Source organism: Styela clava, chromosome 3, assembly GCF_964204865.1.
Source record: "Styela clava chromosome 3, kaStyClav1.hap1.2, whole genome shotgun sequence".
Taxonomy (NCBI): Eukaryota; Metazoa; Chordata; class Ascidiacea; order Stolidobranchia; family Styelidae; genus Styela; species Styela clava.
In genome coordinates, this window is record NC_135252.1 from 5898552 (window position 1) to 5919267 (window position 20716).

The 20716-nt window shown below is 32.0% G+C and overlaps 2 protein-coding genes across 2 annotated transcripts in view; both read right to left on the bottom strand.

Moving 5' to 3' along the window:
* LOC120343492 (antiviral innate immune response receptor RIG-I-like) overlaps nucleotides 1–2004 on the bottom strand; it is a 14304-nt gene extending 12300 nt beyond the window's left edge. The window contains exons 1-6 of the mRNA XM_078110398.1: nucleotides 1918–2004; nucleotides 1286–1338; nucleotides 1129–1199; nucleotides 845–863; nucleotides 424–546; nucleotides 162–294 (exon numbers count right to left, since the gene is read on the bottom strand). Of these exons, the coding sequence (XP_077966524.1) occupies nucleotides 162–294; nucleotides 424–546; nucleotides 845–863; nucleotides 1129–1199; nucleotides 1286–1338; nucleotides 1918–1931 (413 nt within the window). The 5' untranslated portion in view covers nucleotides 1932–2004. The remainder of the gene's footprint in view (nucleotides 1–161; nucleotides 295–423; nucleotides 547–844; nucleotides 864–1128; nucleotides 1200–1285; nucleotides 1339–1917) is intronic.
* LOC120343477 (ATP-dependent RNA helicase DHX58-like) lies at nucleotides 1988–20626 on the bottom strand. Its single transcript, XM_039412668.2, has 26 exons — nucleotides 20367–20626; nucleotides 19749–19866; nucleotides 19109–19168; nucleotides 18934–19036; nucleotides 17937–18151; nucleotides 16123–16261; nucleotides 15657–15784; nucleotides 15253–15465; nucleotides 14393–14571; nucleotides 13568–13626; nucleotides 12984–13054; nucleotides 12870–12894; nucleotides 12034–12126; nucleotides 11810–11936; nucleotides 11551–11691; nucleotides 9837–9981; nucleotides 9598–9763; nucleotides 8957–9064; nucleotides 8715–8857; nucleotides 7184–7304; nucleotides 6199–6420; nucleotides 5662–5829; nucleotides 5159–5313; nucleotides 4658–4813; nucleotides 4148–4272; nucleotides 1988–4069 (listed from the first exon to the last, which is right to left on the bottom strand). The coding sequence occupies exons 1-26, from the start codon at nucleotides 20465–20467 to the stop codon at nucleotides 3778–3780; spliced, it is 3573 nt and encodes a 1190-aa protein (XP_039268602.2). The 5' UTR covers nucleotides 20468–20626; the 3' UTR covers nucleotides 1988–3777.
* Nucleotides 20627–20716: the final 90 nt, after the last annotated feature.

The following is a 20716-nucleotide window of genomic DNA, read 5'->3' on the forward strand; positions in this document are numbered from 1 at the left end:
CAACATGCATTTGGTATTATATACAAAATACAGGCCAGCACTAACAAAAGTTATCAATACAGATGTCATAATATTGAAATATGAATGCATACTTTTTTTGGGAGTTAGACACGGACCTACATAACAGGCCTCAGCCAAATTCTGGTGTAAACACATTGTACCTTTTTAAGAATTTAAACTGCTGCTGTGCTAAAGTAGTTTTTGGCACAAAGAACAAGACACGGCGGTTTTTCTGCTCTGTAGACTCTATATGCTGCTTGATAATTTCAGTTAAAACTGCTGTCTTTCCAGAACCTGAAATTATGAAAAATAATTTTGACCAACTCAGCAGTAAATTCGTTTTAATTCTACCCTAATGCGATGTTGTATGACTATGAACTTTTCAGCGACTTAAATATTTTATTACAGAATTAAAATGTATACCTGTAGGTGCAACAATTAGAGCATTTTGCCCATTCAGAGCTTTTTCAGCAAGTTCCTTTTGGTAACCACGTAAAATAAGATTATTATCATCTTCTTCTTTTTCAAATCTTTGCATTTCAATATCTAAAGATTAGAACTTAGTTTTATTATCAGTACTAGCCTTCTACCTTACAGATAGCAGCAAAAACGGAGTGAGCAGAGCAGCAGAGGAATCAGTGGTTTCTGTTATTTTTTTTGATATTTGCAAATTGTGACGGCAGAAATATATAAACAATTAATTTTGTGCATCAATGATGAATGCAAGATTGTTAAACACCTCATACAGACCTAACTTCTTCACAGTTTACAGTTACTGCACAATAGATTAAAGTATGAGTTATAATAATGTAATATTGTATAATAATATAATAATGTATCATACCTGATTCCAATGATGAATTCTGATAAGGAGAATAATTGTGTAGGTTAATTCATTAAAATAAACAATAATACAGACATTTACAACAGCCAATGGTTTTCACCAATCAAGCAATTACTTTTGTGAAAATATTCTACTTTTTATTAAGAGAAATTTTTTTTATGTATGAGCTTGATCAGCCTAACGATACAATTAAAACACCATCTTTGCACTTTCCAGTTAGTATCTATCTACACTCATTTGGAAATATCATATTATTATTTGTGAAATACAACAAAAAATCATACCAGATTTGTATCGGGTGAGGTACCAGCATCGGATTTGGTTTGTATATCTTCAACAAGTCGTGAGCTCTTTGCTAAGGATAGAAATATAAAAATCAATGATGTTACACATACCGGTATTACTAAACAAGGATAAAACAATTCAAAAATATATATCTACCATTCAACACATCTGGTCCATCACTCTTCCATTCACTTTCAGAAGATTCAATTCTGTAACATGTATGGTTGTATAATTATGTTAATTGTAAAAAATCATATTTGTATGAATGAGCAATTTTGTTACATAAGTTGAGCTGAAACTCTTGTTTCCGTCGTATAAACGAGCATATGCTATAGATTTCAATTAATTGCCTAACCGTACTATAAGAACATTCTCTTGATTACAATAAAAATAAAAGGTAAAACAGGTGATAGAAGAATCACAGCTTGACTCAAAAAAACAGATTCCATACAATATGTTCCAAATGACCTGGTTTTCGTTTTTGGGGCAACCTATATAACATGAATGGACCACTATCTGGAATTTTCATGTAAATGCAAAATATTTATTATGAAAAAAATCCACCCCAGAACTTGCAGTATGAAAAAAATTCTTTACAACAAATTTTTCACTCATTTTTATTTTCACCTGTACTTATCAAAGTTTAATAAACCACCTATGACTAATTATGATTGGTTAATGAAGCATTACATACATGCATATTGAAAGCATGCATTGGCATCATAGGATCATAAGAATTGATGTATCTTAGTTTATTACATGAATAAAAATAAGAAAAATTTTCTAACCTTTGTCTCTTCATAGTAAAATTCCAGGTTCAAACTCTTTACTTTATACAGTAAACTAAACAAAGTAAAATCTATAATATAATTACATAGATTTATTAGTTGCTGAATAATATCAATTTTAAATAATTAGGTTGATTCAGGATCAGCATCAGAACCCAAAATTTGTAACATACCGTACATATACATATATATATATATAAAGCCAAGTAAATGCAACAGTCTGACTAAACCATGTTATAGAACAGTGATTCCCAACGGGAGGCCTGTAGCCGCAGAGCATTTGGGCCGCAGAGCATTTGGATGGGAGTCACTATGCCAGGCGCAAAACTGATTTTACTTTGCCCTTTACTAGAAAACTCCACGTTCTTCCCAGTTTCATTGCTTGATAAAGTTACTTTACATGGTGTTTTACCTTTCTTAGGTATGAATTATTTGAACGTGATGGGATTTGGAATCTACCAATCAAAGTAACACTATATTTACCACTGAAATGATGAACAAGGGGGAGGGTTGGCATGAGTGTTAAAAGACTCCGATAGGCCACAGGATAGGTTGGGAACCACTGTTATAAAAAGTAATCTGAAAAATCATAATACAGCGTCTCTATTTGAAATCTATGCATGAAAATTAGACAAAGAATCTAATAATACAATTTGATTTAAATAAATCATTAAAAGAATAATTTAGTAACGAAGCCACACATAATATAGTACAACTGGTCAATTTAGCATATATCAAACTATATATTGTTTAAATAATTTTTGATATTTAAAAAATGCACAGGACTAATATATCAAGCATGAAGTTATGTAGAGCCAGACAATAGTTTCATCCAACAGCAAGGCTTTCTAAAGTCTGACCTTGAAAGATTACCTTCATACTTTCGAAATTGTGAAGCATAAGAAGTCAATTCAGATTCATTAAATTAAGTATTAAATTATTAATTTTTCAAATAAAAAATGCATTTCAATGTCAGGCAGGCATGCAACTCATATGATATATATATATACAAATGTTGAGTTGGTTTGAAATATTTATAGATTGAAGAAGATAGGAGAATGAACTTTTAGAATTGACTTGTCTTCGAAGAAAGATTTAAATAAAAAATTATAAAAGATAATTGTCGAGTTGTCATTGTAACAGTGAGTTCGTGGACAAAAACAGTTTATATTCAAAATTACCAGTATGTTAAGATCTCAGATAGCACCTCTGGAAGCCGAAAAATATTTATGATATTTCCCAAGTTCTGTTGGTATGGTTTATGATATACAGTAATTTATTGTGACATAATATAGACAAAACGATAAATATAATATATATGCTATATACAAACTAATAAGATAACTAATTGGACAGTAAAAGAAAATGTGATTTCTCAAAATCACACACAAGTATCTAATACTATTGCTTTTGATTTTTAACATTCAGTACCATAAATATCTCATTAACTTTTCTACAAATAGTTTGTAATATAAAACAACCCAAAAATACATTGCAATTGTTTGGTTTACAAAAAGATGTCTGCATTTATTTATTTAGTCAATTATCCAAACAACTATGTCAAGAAATCCCAAAAATGTTGTGCTGTGCGATATCATATTTGTACTGTGGTAATACTATAATCTTTACTGCTTCATTTTTACTTTATTCATAATACAGCAATAAAATGTTGCTTGGGTATAAAAATACATTGATGAAAAATTAAATGCACTTCAGCTGAGCCATACAATCCATGAAATTTTATCATTCTTTTTACGGGCCTGGAAAAATTCTTGAGCATAGATAGGTTCCGAGGACAATCAGTGAATAAAGTAAATAAATCAAATGTACAACGAAGCATCCATATAATTTTCCAAACATTTATTCATTTGCCATTGCCATCACTTCTTTTCTCTCTTCTTCAGAAATATCCTCTGGATTGAATCCTTTGGATACTGACTTTGCTTGAGAAATTGCAAATTCTTTAACGGTTTGAACATCAGCCTGCTCCACATCATCAACTTCATCCATTGCCTTCTCAACAGCAAATGGGCACTTGCTCCACTGTCTTGCTGTCTTTTGATTACCCATTTCATCCTTGAAGATCAACCTGTCAACTGATAGAGTTGGATATGTTTTTTCTCTGTATTGCATTTCCACACCTAAATAGTTTCTGAAAAATAGATGGCAATTGAATTTATGAAAAACTGCAACAATGAATTAACATGTAAAAATACAAAACTTAACTTACTTGCATTCATTGTTTATGCAGGTAAATGTTGCTGTTTGCTCAAATGGTCCCCAGGGAACAACTATTGGCTCACATTTATTCATGAGGATTCTTGTTTGAAATTCAGGATCAACAACAAACCTATGCTAAAAGATATTCAAACAATTCAAGGTCTTATAACTGAAAAGTAATCTGTGTATGATGGGAGCAAATTACCTATGTTGAAATTGAATTATCGGTATGTACACTTTATGGTATGACTCCCTCATCCAAAAAGTAAGAAATTGGGTGGGTTTTGTTAGGGCAGACTCAAGATGATTGTTTGTATGAATCCTTACTGGAAGAAACTATGTAAAATACGTACTGAAGTAAGCATCTTTACTGTAACAAATGCCTATAGGTGTTTTTTTAATCAGCAAAGTTAACTATAGAAATCCATTTGAGAAACGATTCAATCTGATACAAGCTACATAGCAATTTGAAAAACCTCTAAGACTATTTGCACATCATAACCATTAAAAGGTAATAAACCTGATTTTTAATGTGGCGTAGTTTGTTTGCCATTGTTATGAAGTTTTGACAAACACCACACAGGATTTGCCAATTACCAGCTTCCTGAATGAGCCTTTTAGTATCCATAATTTTTCTTTGCCTATCTCTTCTTTGATTCTGTTGCTCATTATTAATCTGAAAAACAACATTTCAATGAAATTTCAAAATAAAGATGAACTAATTTTTCATTCAAAATAGAAAATTTATCGAAACGAATGGAAGAATAACTTTCTAAGAGATACTATCCGCCAACTACTATTATCTTATAAGCCGCAAACATCACATAACACTTATAACTACGCATAACTATATGGCTAATCTTATATCAATGCAACAAGACATCATACAAACAGTGTAGAAGTTAGCAGTATAAACAGTATTAGTGAGACAGAGTTAGTGTTGTGATAAACTCCATAAAATGAGTGTCTGATATTTTTTAATTTTATGAATATCGAAAAAAAAGATGCCATTCAAACTGACCCGTGATGTACGTTCACCATCTGAAAGCCGATTCAAATCTTTAATGGCTTGCTCAGTTGCTACAGCACAAATAGCATTCATCTTTTCTCTTTGAATTTGCTCAGTATCTTGTGGAGTAATAAGCACTGATCTGCTATTTGCAGCCCTTCCTCTTCCTAGAGATGGTGGAGTTGAACATTTCAAATACACAAAATTAATTCTGCTTCAGTTTCTTAACTACCATTCAATGTCCATGCAATAGTTTGAAAAAACTCTTCTCATGGGACCAAATCGACAAACGCATGAGTTGGGAATTACTGTAATAGGTCAATCGAAAATAATTCTACCATTTTACCAAAATTCTTTAGTGAATTGAAGAAAAATTTACCCATTATATTAGTACGGTATGTATCTTATATGTTATTATGGTACACAGTGTATTATTAATTACCATTCTCAAATTAGTATGATGAATATTACAATATACCTACTTGAATGGATGTTTATACTATACTATTTGTAACCTGCTCTTTGAATTCTTCCAACTTCACCAGTCACATAGTTGTACATGATAACAAGATTACAAGCTCGAATATCCAAGCCTTCCTCAGCAACAGAGGTTGCAACCAAAACTTTACATTCGCCATCTCGAAATGCTTTAATAACTGATTCCTGTTTTGTTTTGGTCATACCTGAGTAACCAAAAGAAAGCAAATATGGAAACATATTTCACCTCAACTGTTTAACGTTTTACAGAAGTAGAGACGAAATGTAGTACATTTCTTCCAGGAATTCGCACACATTGCTTTATTGACACCCATGAATTATGAGGCTTTTCTGATCTCAGGTTTTTTAAATAAAATTCATTTGGTGCAAACATTACACTTGATATTTATAATGATTTTTGTAATAGGTAAATGTATGAAAGAGCATTGCACGATTAAAGAAATTTATAACAATGTAAAGAAATAATGTAACAGTGCTAAGTTCAAATTATGTTCAACTTCAGATAACAGTCAGATAATTATGAAAATTAATGCGAGAATATACCAGATACCTACCACCCATAGCAGCTTGTTCATTTTTCCCAGTCAAGTATTCTGGTTCAAGATGAGCAAGCTCTCTATTGTTTTTTATACAGTTAACAATAGCTGGAGCAATTAATTTCCGTGGTACGAATATAATGCATCTAGAACTTTCATTCTTTTGAAATTCATCTTTTAATATACCAAACAACTTATCCATCATAGGCACATTTGATTTCAGAGATGCACTTTCCAATTCTAAAATTGAAAGTAATCTTAACACACCTAAAAATCATTGGTTGCGTTTTTTGATATTTTTATATCATCAGATTTTATCTAAAAGTCTTGAAATTGATTTCAATATGACAAAATGCTATTTGTTATGCAGGCCTAGAAGCTAGAGAAATTTTCGTCTAATCTCTAGAAATTTTCGGAATTAACAAAAACTTTTGACACCGCTTCCAATTTCAAGACAACAAATTTCAGCTACAAAAATAAGTGTATTGGTCAACCTCATTCTGTTTCAATAAAAATTTTGTCACTGACTTACATGATTCTAAAATACATACTACCAACTAAAAGTAGTAATACAGTATACTGTATGTGTTGCCGACTTATTACTTATTACTATTAAAAATGCTATACAGAGTCATACTTCACAGGCCTTCTTTTGTATATAGATTAGAACTCTTATTGTAATGCTTAGGGAGAAATAATATCAAATCTTTTAAATATCAGCACTTATTGAAATACTAATTCTCTTAACATATCAAATGTAATAATTTTTTCTATAAATAGTTTCATACAAGAAAAAATACATTAACCAACTGTTTCACACAAAAAATAAAATAATCACTGCCAAAATTTAGATCAAATTTAATACCAAGGTTAAGGTAAAGTCAAGTAAAGTTCATGAATAATATTCCTTTAAACCCATGGTATTCCATACACAAATAATATAAATTTTTTTTATACAACTACAGTCTACAGCATTACAGAATATCACCAATGTAGACCATACTTGCTCTTATTGTCCTCAAAAACTTTCCTACACTTCCTTCTTGATCAAACTCTGCCAAAGTGTTAGTGATCTCCATAGCATTTGGTATATGTTTTTTCAAATATAACAGATTTGAATACATCTGTGGAACAAATTTATTAGTTACATAACAACAGTAAGTGAATTGTGTGTTTGTGTTGTGAGTCAAACATTACATCATGAAAAAAAAAAGTTTACATCAGAACAGAAAACAAAACCGAATACATACAAAAATAAAAAACTCCGAGCACCGTCAAGCACCGTAACCCTAGCAACAGCATTCCAGAGCCACAGCGGCACTAAATGCAGTACCAGTATCTGGGGAATTGCTTTGTTAGCTTTTATATAGCGAATAAATAAAGTATAGTGGCGGGGGTTTCTGGTGCTGGAGTCATATGGGAGTCCAAGAAGAAATGAGAAAGCAATCCAATATGATTAAAACAATGAAAATATGCGTAATAAGTAAAGAAAACATTCCAAGCAGTGAAATAAAATTTCAAAAGCATATTAAAAGGACCAACATAAGTAAACATGGAGAAACTGGTGTTTGGAAACATTAAATCGATTCAATAGATGGATGAAATACCGATGATCAACGGAGTGATCTATATCAACAAACAATTTGGCTGTGGCTGTAAGTTACCCTCTACAACATATCGTAAGGAAAGAGCATTTCAACATTTATCCTAGTAAGGAGCATTGACAGATACAAAAACCCACCTACTAGGGAAATGCTAGAGGCTGTGGATCAGATCAAGTATTCACAACAATCCGATGAAAAATATATATAAAATTTCATTTAGCAAAATAAAAAATAGCACACAAAGTTAGTCATGAATATGGGAAAATATAGAGAAACTAGTCCTTTAAAATGACAAATTAATCACTTAGAAAGATGATATTCCATTGATTGACAGTGTTATAGCTTTGATAATGCATCATAAGTACGCATAATAAATAAAAAAAATTATTGGTACATATTGGTCCAAATAATATTGGACAAAAATTGGTACATAGTAATGAGCTTTGTGACTATGGATTATACGGATTTATATACAATATAGCGATTCAATAGAAAAAAACATTTCAACATTCAATTCGAAATATTCACAGATTCCAAGGACTCAGCTCCTACAATTTGTAGTGAACTGTTAATCGAGTTAAATTGTGCTTTGATATCTAACTGGTTGAGGTTATCATCAATTCACAGATATTCTTCCATCAGACACCAGAAAGAAGCCTTCGAGATTCTCCAATAAAAAATCGCAAAATAATCCAATAAATTTTATAACAAAAAACATAAAAATTCACACAAATTGTAGTTTGAAACCTGCTCTTATAATGAGAATTCAAATGTACTCAAATGGTGTTGATGCATCGTCTATCTATTAAAAAATGGCCACGAAAAAGCTGTAGATAATCATGGACCACAGCGAGAACCCTTGCATTCGAAGATTATCACTCAAAGCAGTAAAAGGTTAAATGATACAAAAGTAGAAGTAGCAAATGTTACCCTCAAGTGATCCGCATAAGTAAGAACAATTCTTGATATGTCTCGGTCAGTAACATTCTCCCGCACATATCTCATGAGACTGACAACCCAACTTTCATAAGCTTGTTTGTCTTTCTCACCTGGTGGTTTGCTGTATTGCTTTCCTGCAGTAGATGTAAGACATTATATTTGAAACCAATTAATGCAATCACTGAAAAAAAATAAACTTAAAATTTGTGCAAATGCATATTCTGTATATTTACCTTTAGAATCAACACTTAATTGTTTAGCCATTCTAGCTTCAATCAGACCCATAGCTTCCAATATTTTGCGAGTGAACCTGTCACCCTCCACTTTTATTCTGACATAACCTGTGTGATAGAAATAATAATATGGTGTTTAATGTAACTAAACAAAATAGACGAAATCTCACTAGAGAAAACTCTCTGATTAGATGTGAAACCATGGTTCACAAACTGCCTTGAACCAGTTTCATGCAGCCCTGTTGTGTGTTTTGAAACAGGACAAATTTACATCAGTTACAATTGCATAATCCAATTATATGGAACATCAAAATACAAATTTTTGTGGCGAATTCATTCAAAATGCATCCACGGAGCCGAACTTATTGACAGCAGTTAAATTTTTTGTATGTGTGTGTGCAGTTATCTGCATATTTAGTACTCATTCGTTTTTGTGTACGACCTTATTACCTATCAGTCGATAGCGTGCTCTTTTGAAGATTTTTATCGATCGCAGTCGAAAGCAGGCTGGCCACCCCTGCATTATATATTCAAAACAATTTATTCATTTACCTCCTCCACAAAGTAAATATATAGAAACTATCTCAGACAGATTAGATTAGACAGAAAAAAATGCACAAAAGATATATATTGAGTATTACTTTCTTCAATCTCATTCTGATGGAGTTTCAGTTCATCAGTGTTCTTTTCTACAATAGCAGGGCAAAGTCTCACATCCAAGTTTGCCAGCAAAGTTATCAAGTTATCCAAAACAACATCTCGTGTCTTTCCTTTTCCAACTCCGGGTGATGCTGTCATTCCAACAATCTAATCCAGAAAAAGTTTTTTTAATGCAAATATTTATATCTATAGTTATAAGGCTTTACACGAGAATGAATACCTGAACTGGGAGAGAATTTGGTGAATCCATGCGAAAATCCAGTACCATATCCATGATGACTTTATAAGGATGGTTTTTGCTGGCATTATGGCATTCATCAAATATCATCAGTGAGATATCATCGATTGATACAAAAGAATGTGACCTGTGTAATAAAATCGATAAAAAAATGCTGATAGGATGTCACAATTCTCACAAGCTTGAAGCCTGATGTTGAAGTACCTACCTGCCAGGAATGGTCAATACCGAATAGTTCACTATTTCAAATACATTCGAAATTATTATTTTCGAATATGAAATTTCGAATACATTCAAAAATAAAATCAAGTAATTGATTTGAGTAAGTGTATGAAGAGATTAGCATTCAATAGACAATGGAATAACTGTTATCTACAACCTGGCTATATCACCATGCACTTCTTGTTTGCAGATTACTGCGATATATATTTTATATACCATTATCAGGATAAAATTAATAGGGCAAGGCATTTAAAATAGTGGTATCGGTCATGGATTTGAATATTTTGCAGAAAGTCGGAAAAATAATTTATACTTCATCCTGCATTTTGGCAAATAATTCGGATAATGGTGTGTATTTGAAAGTATGGGCGTTTTACTAGGATGATTTTGTGTTTCGCAAAATATTCAAATTCATCATCAATCCCACTATTTAAAATGCCTTGCCGTATTAATTTAATTCTATTAATTTAACTCAAACGTTGGTAAATTGAGAAGTTTACCACACATTATGTGTCCACGAATTCCCATAGTATTTTAGAATTCTATTATTACTTTTATTATTTAGTAAATACGAATCAAAAATGAATAATATCGGGCAGTTTTCCACACATTTCCAGTCCACAGATCGCCGGTGTGTTTTAGAGTAATATCACATTAATTATTTGGTAAACACGAAAGAAGAAATCAAAAATTAATAATATCGGCAATTTACCACACATTTTATGTCCACAGATGGCCGTGGTATTTAATTGCAATAATATGTTTATTATTTTGTAAATACGAATCAGAAATTAATAATATCGGGTAGTTTACCATACATTTTATTTTCTACAGATTGTCGACGCAACTGTGAGTTACGTTGAACAAAATTAAATTAATAGGGCATAATGATTTTGAATGATGGTATCGGTCATGGATTCGTATATTTTGCGCAATAGAAAATTATCCACGTAAAAAGTTGAAGCTATCATTGTCAAAATTACTTGCCAAAAAGCGGGAAAAGTTTTCCAACTTGCTGCAATTTATTGGGTCTTGTAACCATTACGGCTTCAATTACTTTTCAATTTTTAATTAATTTTCAATTTTTCGACGTAATGGGAATGAATGTGTAAATCAGAAGTCTTGTAGGTGTCCCGACAATTTGAAATACATTCAAATATTCGATTCGTTTTGAACAACCCTGAGTACCTCATTATTTTTTTTACCTATATTCATGCCCACCTACATGCTAAAACCTCATTGGAAGTTCGAGCCACATTTCGTGAATGTATATTATCAATTATTGCACCATGACAAATACAAAAAAAAAATTACTTAGCTCATTTTAATTAATGCTCCAATAATAATATGAAGTAAGAAATATAAGAAGGAATATGCGGAAAATACCAGAATCCTTTGATGATCAGAGAAATTATAATATTCTCCAGTGGATGAAACTTGTTGGTATCTCTTTGATTGAGTAAACTTATGTTACCTGTTCAACTCATCGATAAGAATCTGTGGAGTTAATACTGTCAATTTCATTGTTTTAATTATTGCTCCAACAGCAGCATTTGTAGCAATTTCTCCAATTAAGTAAGCTGCTTCACTTTCTTCCAAGTCGTCACTTAAATACCTAAATATAAAAAATAGCATAGAATAAAATAAGAAAAAGGCAACCTTTTCTAATAAAACAAATGCTGAAAGATACAAATTTGACCATGCAACTATATTTTTTCTAAAATTTTACAAACCTAGAAAAAAATTCATACTGCTGACGAGCCAATGTTGTTTTTGATACCAAGAATAAAATGCCTCTTGACTTTCCACTTCTCAAATGATTTTGGATAATTTCACTAGCTACGGCTGTTTTTCCAGACCCTAAAACACAAATTTGTATAATAATACTAAATTTAAAATCAATTATCAAGTAAAGAATTCAAATAAATATATCAAAATAGCAAATAAAAATACAAACCAGTAGGTGCAATAATCAATGAATTATTTCCAGCTAGTGCTTGTTCTGCCAGTTCTTTTTGGTATCCCCGAAGAGTGAGCTTCACCGGCTCTTCTATAACAAATAGAAACAATTTTGTTGATTTTACGACAATCAATAAAAGAACATAATAGCACTGACTAGAATACCTTCACAGGATGGAAAAATGAAAACCAATGGAAACCTATCCAATAGGGCATTTATATATATCAAGTATATCAAATTTAATATATGCTTAATTATTAAAATTGGCACAGATTATTTTTGAAATCACTGCCATCTTGTTTTTTATCACATTTCAATGATGCAATTAACATTATAGACATATTCAGGATCAAATTGTGTTAATATCATTCCGCTTCCTTAATTGACATATAGTACAAACACAGAGAGACTAAGAGAGTCTCAAGCATGTAGAATTGGGGTGTAACTGGCCTAAACCTGGATATGTCACAGGCACGAGGACTTAAAAACAGTCAAACAAAACATTGACTTCTTAACATAATACCAAATCACAACCCATGACAAAGGCTTTCAATTTGATTTCAAAAACCCAAGGTATTCGTTCAACTCCAGACATAATGCTCCCCTTTCTATAGTTCAACAGACTAAACGCAGTTACACTCCATTACACTATCAAATAACCCTGGATAAAAGTAATTGTTTTGGACAATTTCGGATAGCGTATTAAGGATGTTTTTGTTAGCATAGTTTATGTGCAAAATTTCTAAGGTTGAGCCCACTGGCATTACCTGCTAAAAATCTAGGGTTCAATATTTGAAAAAGGAATTTCTAAAACAAGAATTAATAAAACAAACCTGGACTTGATGCATCTTCTTCATCCTAAAAGAAAGCAAAAAAATTCAAAAAGAGAATTAGCTATATGATTCACAATAAAATTCATTATAGAAATCAATCAAATGAAAACACACCGAAGAAGGCAAAATATCCTCATCATCCAAGTTCTCGGCTTCACTCATTTCCATTCTTGTTCCATAAGCCTCTGCAAGAACACAAATAATTGGGTGTTAAATAAAGACGGAATTAAAACTAGCACAGACAAGCTAATATTTATCATAGCTAAATCCAAGATGAACCCTTGTGACCAGTATTATAAATAATTTTTTTGAATTCAGTTTATTTAGCTCAAGATTAGCATTTATATGATGAAAAAATTTAAATGGTATAAATAACTGATATCTGGAAATAAGTCAGTCTGTAGTAGTTACCCAAAAACTAATATAGTTAATAAATAATTCGAAACTTTGAAGTTTTCTTATATATATGTTACTGGTAAATTTGTGTGGAAACTTGATATAGAAAAGTTTGCCAAAAATTGCAATACTAAAAAATCCTATTAAAAGGTGGTACAGTAGTCTTATAACTGTTTTATGTAGCTATGGATATTGCTTCATTACAAAGTGGCTTAAACACTGCTCAGAGCTGGGCATTGGCCAGGTCTGGTCATGACCATACCAATTGAATATAATTACTATAAAATAGTACAAAAACTCACCGGCACCGAGTGAGGTTTCCATTTTCTCATCAATCTGCATTTCATATGTTTCCACATCCCTGATATTCAAAAAAAATGTGACTTGCAGTCAAAGTCGTGTGGAGCAAGATTTCAAACCCTAACTTACTAAAATTGAAAATGTCTTTTACATGACAACTGCCACTAAGTATGGACATAGAGATGTGATGAGATGCCAGAAAGGTACAAATCACTGAATAGGTTAATAAGTGGAATGAAAAACTCGTTCACACAATACATTGCATGTTTCGGAGTTTTGAAATCAATGTAAGGTTATCCAAGATAATTAAAATTAAGTTTGAGTTATTAGTCAAAAGTTGAAATTTTACTCCATGGTACCTTTGTGAAAAGAATGATCATATATGTAGAATTAATGATAGGATTTACACATTTATCCTTGGGAAAAGAAAAGGCGATACGACTGCTCAATCAAATGGAAAACCATGGCTTATCGTCCGGTTATCAGTCTACATCGGCTATGAGATTGGTTAGCCAGATGCATGAATTGATGGTGGAGGAAGCCGTGAACCACCCTATTGCGGCAAGGAGCCCAGTAATCCTCTCGTATATAATTATCCCCACAAGATCCGAACCTGCGAACCCACACAGGTAATCGGAGATCTGGTGGCAAGAGAATTCCTAATGCGCAGCAAAATGCACTACACCGTCAAGCTGAGCATGTATATTTGAATAACAAATAATAACTTTTTTCGCTCAATTTTTTTGTGTGTGGTGTTTGCACATTCGCTTAGGACAAGGTATATTCCTGTTTTCCATGTATTTTATTTACGGTGTTAAAACACTTACCCAGTGCCAAAGTAATATCTTTTGAAAATATCTTCGTCCTTCTGTCCTCTCAAAACATCAAAAGTAACTGGAAGAAGTTTTGGAAAATGAGATATGAAGAATTTCACAAAACCGGCCTCATGTTCTCCAACCTCTTTTTTGAATTTCTCTGTGGTCTTAGGGTCATGATAATGCTGAGACTGTAGTAATAAACATATATGTTTACCCTATATGTTTCCTGTTCATCATAGAATTCCAGTAACATAAACCAGTCACCATTTCATTTTAAAGATATGTAATAATTTATACAAATAGACAATAGAATAACAGTGTGCAACTGATAACTTAATATTGGATTTACCTGTGGTAAAAAATTTCCATAACATGGCAAAATCACTATCAACATTTCACATACCGGTAAAACTTTTTCAACAATGACAAGATATCACATACTAATTTTGTAATATTTAGAGTCATATCATGCCTAAAATACTTCACACACATCAAATAATCAATATTCATTCAACAAAGACAACAATGCTGCTGATTTCCTCATACATATGTTGAAATTTGTTATCAAATGTTAGATAATCATATACAAATAAATGCCGAAATTCTTGTTATTATATGGTGGTTCAAATAACTGCTGGTCACATATGGTTTGCTCCACCATATATGCTCATAGAGTAGGAACTTTAAACAAGATTACAATTCCTATGCATAGCATGAACTTCTAACTGACCAGGATACCTTAGCTAGCATATGATTAAGCTTTCTTATCTTCACTGCCGCTTCTCTTAGATATGAAAACATATCATATCAACAACAGTGACTCACTGCTTGCTTAGGACTGCTCTCATTGCATAGTGAAGCATACTTACCCAATTTCTTATAGATCTCAACAAGTCTTGAAGTTTTGTTTTGTTCTCCCAGCCTTTATATTTTTCAATGACTCTTTTTACTTCTGGGTTATATGTTTCACTGCAAATCACGTCCTTCCAAAATTGTCCACCAGTTACTTCCTCACATTTTTCTTCCAGTTGGTTAATAACATCATCATGTTTTCGGCGATTTTCAAGGAAGTTTGAAGCAGTCTATAAAAAACATTATATTAATTGAGTACCTGTTTTCTTTCCATCTTCATTTTGAACAATTTAAGTAAAATTTGGATATGAATAAACAAAAAATAATTGACCCCGTTGCCAGTGGAAAAGTGAGGCTGTTGTTAACTAATATCAAGTTGAATGCAATAAAAGCAAAGAATTAAATAATAACTAGTTTTCACCTGCAGAAAGTCTATTTTTTTCTTGGCATCCCAGAAAATATGATGCGCTTTGACTTGTTTAACTGGAATTCTTTCCTTATAATTCTTGTTTATCATCGAAAGAATAAGACTTTTAGTCGCTTCTTTATCTGTATATTAAAAACATTAAAAAATGGTGTAAAAGATGAAAAAATACAAATTTGTTATCCAAAGTAAAGGTTGACAAGTACACAGATATGATGAATCCTGAGTTGCATACCCTTTTCCTCAAGTTTATTCAAGAATCATCTGTAGAAGGCTGTGTTCAGTAAATATTCAGGATAATGCTATGTAGTACAAAAGGCTTATTTTATTGGGAAGAATCATTGTATTGCCTTTGATGATTTCTTTTTTGCATTCATCCTATTTGTTTGTTCTTTTACTTCCTGCGAGAGCAGTATTTTTCCCACATTTAGCCAGATACTTAATACAGATATTAATCACTTACGTTCTTCTTTGAGATAGTCTAGAGAAGGTTCACCAACTTGCACTTTCGCATCAACATCATATTGATTATCACTGAATGGATGATGGCCATCACTTAAAGTGTAATAGAAGATGACACCAAGAGAAAACATATCAGTTTCCTATGAAGCAAACAAAGTATAAAAATGAACAATACATATTTTATCCTTACAATACAAGATAAGAATTGGTGCTCAGGAAAAGTCATGTGCACAAACAAAATATAATATTGCGTACTTGTATCGGAAATAAATCATTATCTATCTATTGTATTAAATATAAATTCAATTTATAAGGAATTCTTAGGGGCTCCCGAAGTATGCGAACCAAGATGGCGGACATCGGAACGTAACATGGGTAACAGGTTAGGGTTAGGCGATAATTTTTTTCCAATTTTCCTTATTTTAGTCCTATTATCAGTTCGAAGACTAGCCAAGAGCCTCCCGTATTATTTATACCTAAAATTATGGCCTAACCCTAACCTAGTACACATATTACATTCCGATGTCCGCCATCTTGGTTCGCATACTTCGGGAGCCCCTAAGAATTTCTTTTAAATTGAATTTATATTTAATACAATAGACAGATAATGATTTATTTCCGATACAAGTACGTAATACAGTAAGCATAAGCAAACAACAATAAGCATAAAAATATATACGGAAGGAGACGAGCAAGACTTCCAAGGTCAACCGACCCCTAAGGAGAGATTCTTCCAGGACAGGACACTCTAAAGAAGGCATCATAATTGCAATAGGGGGAAAATAAATTTTTGAGTGTTGAGCCTGTTTAAGAGGCCTCAGAAATCAATTCCACAAAAGTACTAGAATAAGAATGAAATTTACAAGGAACAAGAAAAGGGAACATCACATAATTACGCAGATCCTAATGTTTTTCAATAGTAATAAGAAGTGCGAAAAAAAAGAGAAAGAATAAGAAGGGCTTAGAGCTAATTATAATTTCCTCAAATTAATTTTACTTTATGTTAGACAAGAATCAAATCGTGACAATGAGGCAATTTCTTTGAATGGGTGAAAAATTGAAAATACCATATTTCCAAAGCTATATAGTAAATATAAACACTTCAGACTATACATAATAGCATCTTCAATAATTTTTACAGAGACATACGAAAATCCATCTATAAATAATAATGAGAGTAAGATAAGATTACAATAATGAGAGTAAGATAAGATTTCTCGTTTATCCCTGAGAGAGAAAAAGTGATAATAAGGCTTAATCGTACTGCAAGTTGCTGCATCTATTTAGCCTTCTAAGTTAGGATATGATTTGCATGTTTATCCCGGGGAAGAGAAAAGCCGAATAAGGGGCTCAATCATCATGGCAAACCCCGGCCTCTCATGCTGTTACCAGTTCCTGTTGGGTATGGGATTAGTTAGTCAGGTATTTGTTTCAGAAGCATGGACTTGATGGTGGAGGTAATCGACCAGCGGTTATCAGTTTAAGCTGGAAATTTTATGGGAGATGGTTATGAACAGAAGAAGTGCTGTCATGCAGTAAGGTTAATGTAAACACAAGTTAGTTCCCGGGTTTTCCACTAGCCACGCATCTAGAATGATTTACCATATCTGAACTGGTCAAGATTTTCGATATAAGAAGGGCCTTATAAGTTTTTCTTCCATGTTTTAAAAACTGTCAGTCATAATTAATATATCAGTGGACAAAAATATAATATCAGATCATCTCTGATGAAATTGAGCATATATTGAGTATGGTCTACGAGGCAATTTTTCATTTCCTGCCAAGATGAGTAAAGACGATATTGTCAGTGTATACCTTCCTGATTTTTCCAGCTTTGGAATCGACATCGTCAAACATCGTAAGTAGTTCAGGTGCTGTGTATCCACTCGTCCCTTTCAATTTAGAGTGAGTTGATGTCTTACCACTATAAAATTCTTTGCTTATACCGAAGTCAGATATTTTTACTCTCCAGATTTTTTCTCGATCAACGTATTGAAAAAGAATATTCGAAGGCTTCAGATCTCTGTGAACTAAGAGTCAAGGTTTATATGTAACACTATATGATTTCCATCAAGGATTCGTTATTTATTTTATTATTTATTACTATTTTTCAGCAAGTTGTCACATACAATATGCTCACCCTTATTCAGTCAAACTCTAAGTAATCAAAGGGATATCTGAACCATCCATCACAATGACTATCTACTAAATGCCCTATTATTAAAATGCATTGTACAAGAATTAAGATTACTCTCGACAGTTTATCACAATGCAGATTTGAATTTCATGAAGGATGATAATTGCAAAGATGAAAGAATTTTTAATTGTTGCAGTTTGGTTCCCATATTCTATTGCTTCTATCTTCCTCTACCAAGCACATTTTTTCTTATATGAATTCACAACAGATAAGAGGTGGTATTTCGCTATATAATTAAATGAGCTTGATGCATTTCAACTCTGCTGGGATAAAAATACAATTTTATAGATTGAAGTATGTCTCCATTCCATAATTTCACAAACTTAAGTTGCTGGCTTAAAACTGAGGCATTTGTACACTTTTTTCTTATTTTTTCAAGAATATATAGAATGCTGTTGCAATGATCAACATCCTTGCTATCTTTTTAAGGCAATTATATCAAAGCTATCTATACACCAGAAAATGAAATTTATTCCACATTAATTCAGAGCACATATTATCAGATCAGACATAGGACACATACTGGTAATATGATACCTATTACCTATCTTATTTATATATATATATATATATATATCATAAGGAGTAAGGAGAGAAATTGTCATGAACAAATACCTGTGCAATACTTTTGTCCATTGTGGAGGTAATTCAATCCCTTGGTAATTTGTTTTAACACTTCAATTTCATTGAGCATTCTTGGGGAAATTTCCTCCACATACTAAAAGAATTTATTTACACATCATTGTGAATTTAAAAAGATTTTTTGTATTTAGATTGGGTTATTTTTTACCTGTTTCAAGGTGTGAGAACACAACTCCAATGCGATGAACTGTGTGATATCATCTTTGTCCTAAATATAATATATAAATAAAGAATAAATAAAGAAGATTCACCCAGGAAAAGTCATGTGCACAAACAAAATATAATATTACTACGTCATCGGCAGTTACTTCCTTGTGACATTGACTAATAATAATATGAATGACTACAGACAGGTATAGCAAGCATCCCGACTGACTCACATCCCATTTGTATCATTATAATGGCAAACAATTAGAATACAAATGAATATAAAGGATTTTACGTAAAGCAAATAAAATACCACTTATTTATTAACAAACTTATCGGTAGCTGTGTCATACAACTTTAAGACTTATATTTAAAAAGTTTTTTTATGAACAAATTATGGGATTATAAAAATTTGTAATGATATTTGGATATGAATTTTTCGAAAATTGGATGTGACTTTTCAATTAAACGCTAAGAAGATAAAATTCCAGTGGATCTTAAAATTAGGCGTCTGAAAAATTTGAAGGGCAATTTCTAATATTTTTTTATTTTAAATTCTAACTTATGCTCATGTGGGCCCTATTAAACACAAGTTGCCAAAAAACATCGCACAGCATCATGTAGCTCTTGTAAGAACATACCGTAAAGAATATTTTAATGATGTTCGGATGATCTAGCTTTCGAAGAATTTCAACTTCCACAGCATCTCGGTCATAAAGCATTGCTTTCACAGCAACAAATTTTTTCGCAAACACCCCCCTATGAAATAAAAATGAAATATAGTAATGATTTGAATGAAAAAAAATATTGGTCGTGTGATTCTCTTACCATGATACAAAATATAGCAAGTTGAATATCTAATAAAGAGGGCATTCATTTGGACATAACAACTGAAATTCTCTTTATACCTAGTCTAACCCCACGATATGTATTTGGTGCCATTTTCAAATTATAAAACTTAACCCTTCAGCATACCAAAGAAAACAATATAGCATAATTTATCAGTATAAGGTCAAATGGGCATATGTAAGTATAATCATTTCACCAATATACTATATATGATAATCTATTTAATACAGGCTTGGTAAGCAATTGCAAGAATGAAATATTGGATAAATATAAGTTGGTGCAAATATTCATGAAGATACTGCTTCGTATTAAAGTTTTCTATTATGCATTGTCATACTAAAATTATACTTTCATATACCGGTATATTGTTTATATACCGTTTTATACACCTGTTTAATTAAATAGCATACTTATATATCTTCGACTGGGTCCCATCTCCAATCACTGGCCCAACTTTGATTTCTTTTTTATTTCCAACAAACTTATAGTTTATTGTTTCTCCAAGCTCCATAATGGGAAGCAATGAAAAACATTCAAAAGCAGATCACAAACAGTCAATCAAAGCATCTACCATTAGTATAAAAGATTTCTTTCAAAACAAGAATTGCTTGTTGAAATTAAAGCCCAGGATCTAAGCAACCCAGCCCAGTAGACCAGAGAAAAACACTATGAAACTGTAATAAAAACGCAAGGCCCATCAATCACTTTTCATCTTAAGGAGGAACCGTAAATATAAAAACATATCTACAGTGTTTTCTAC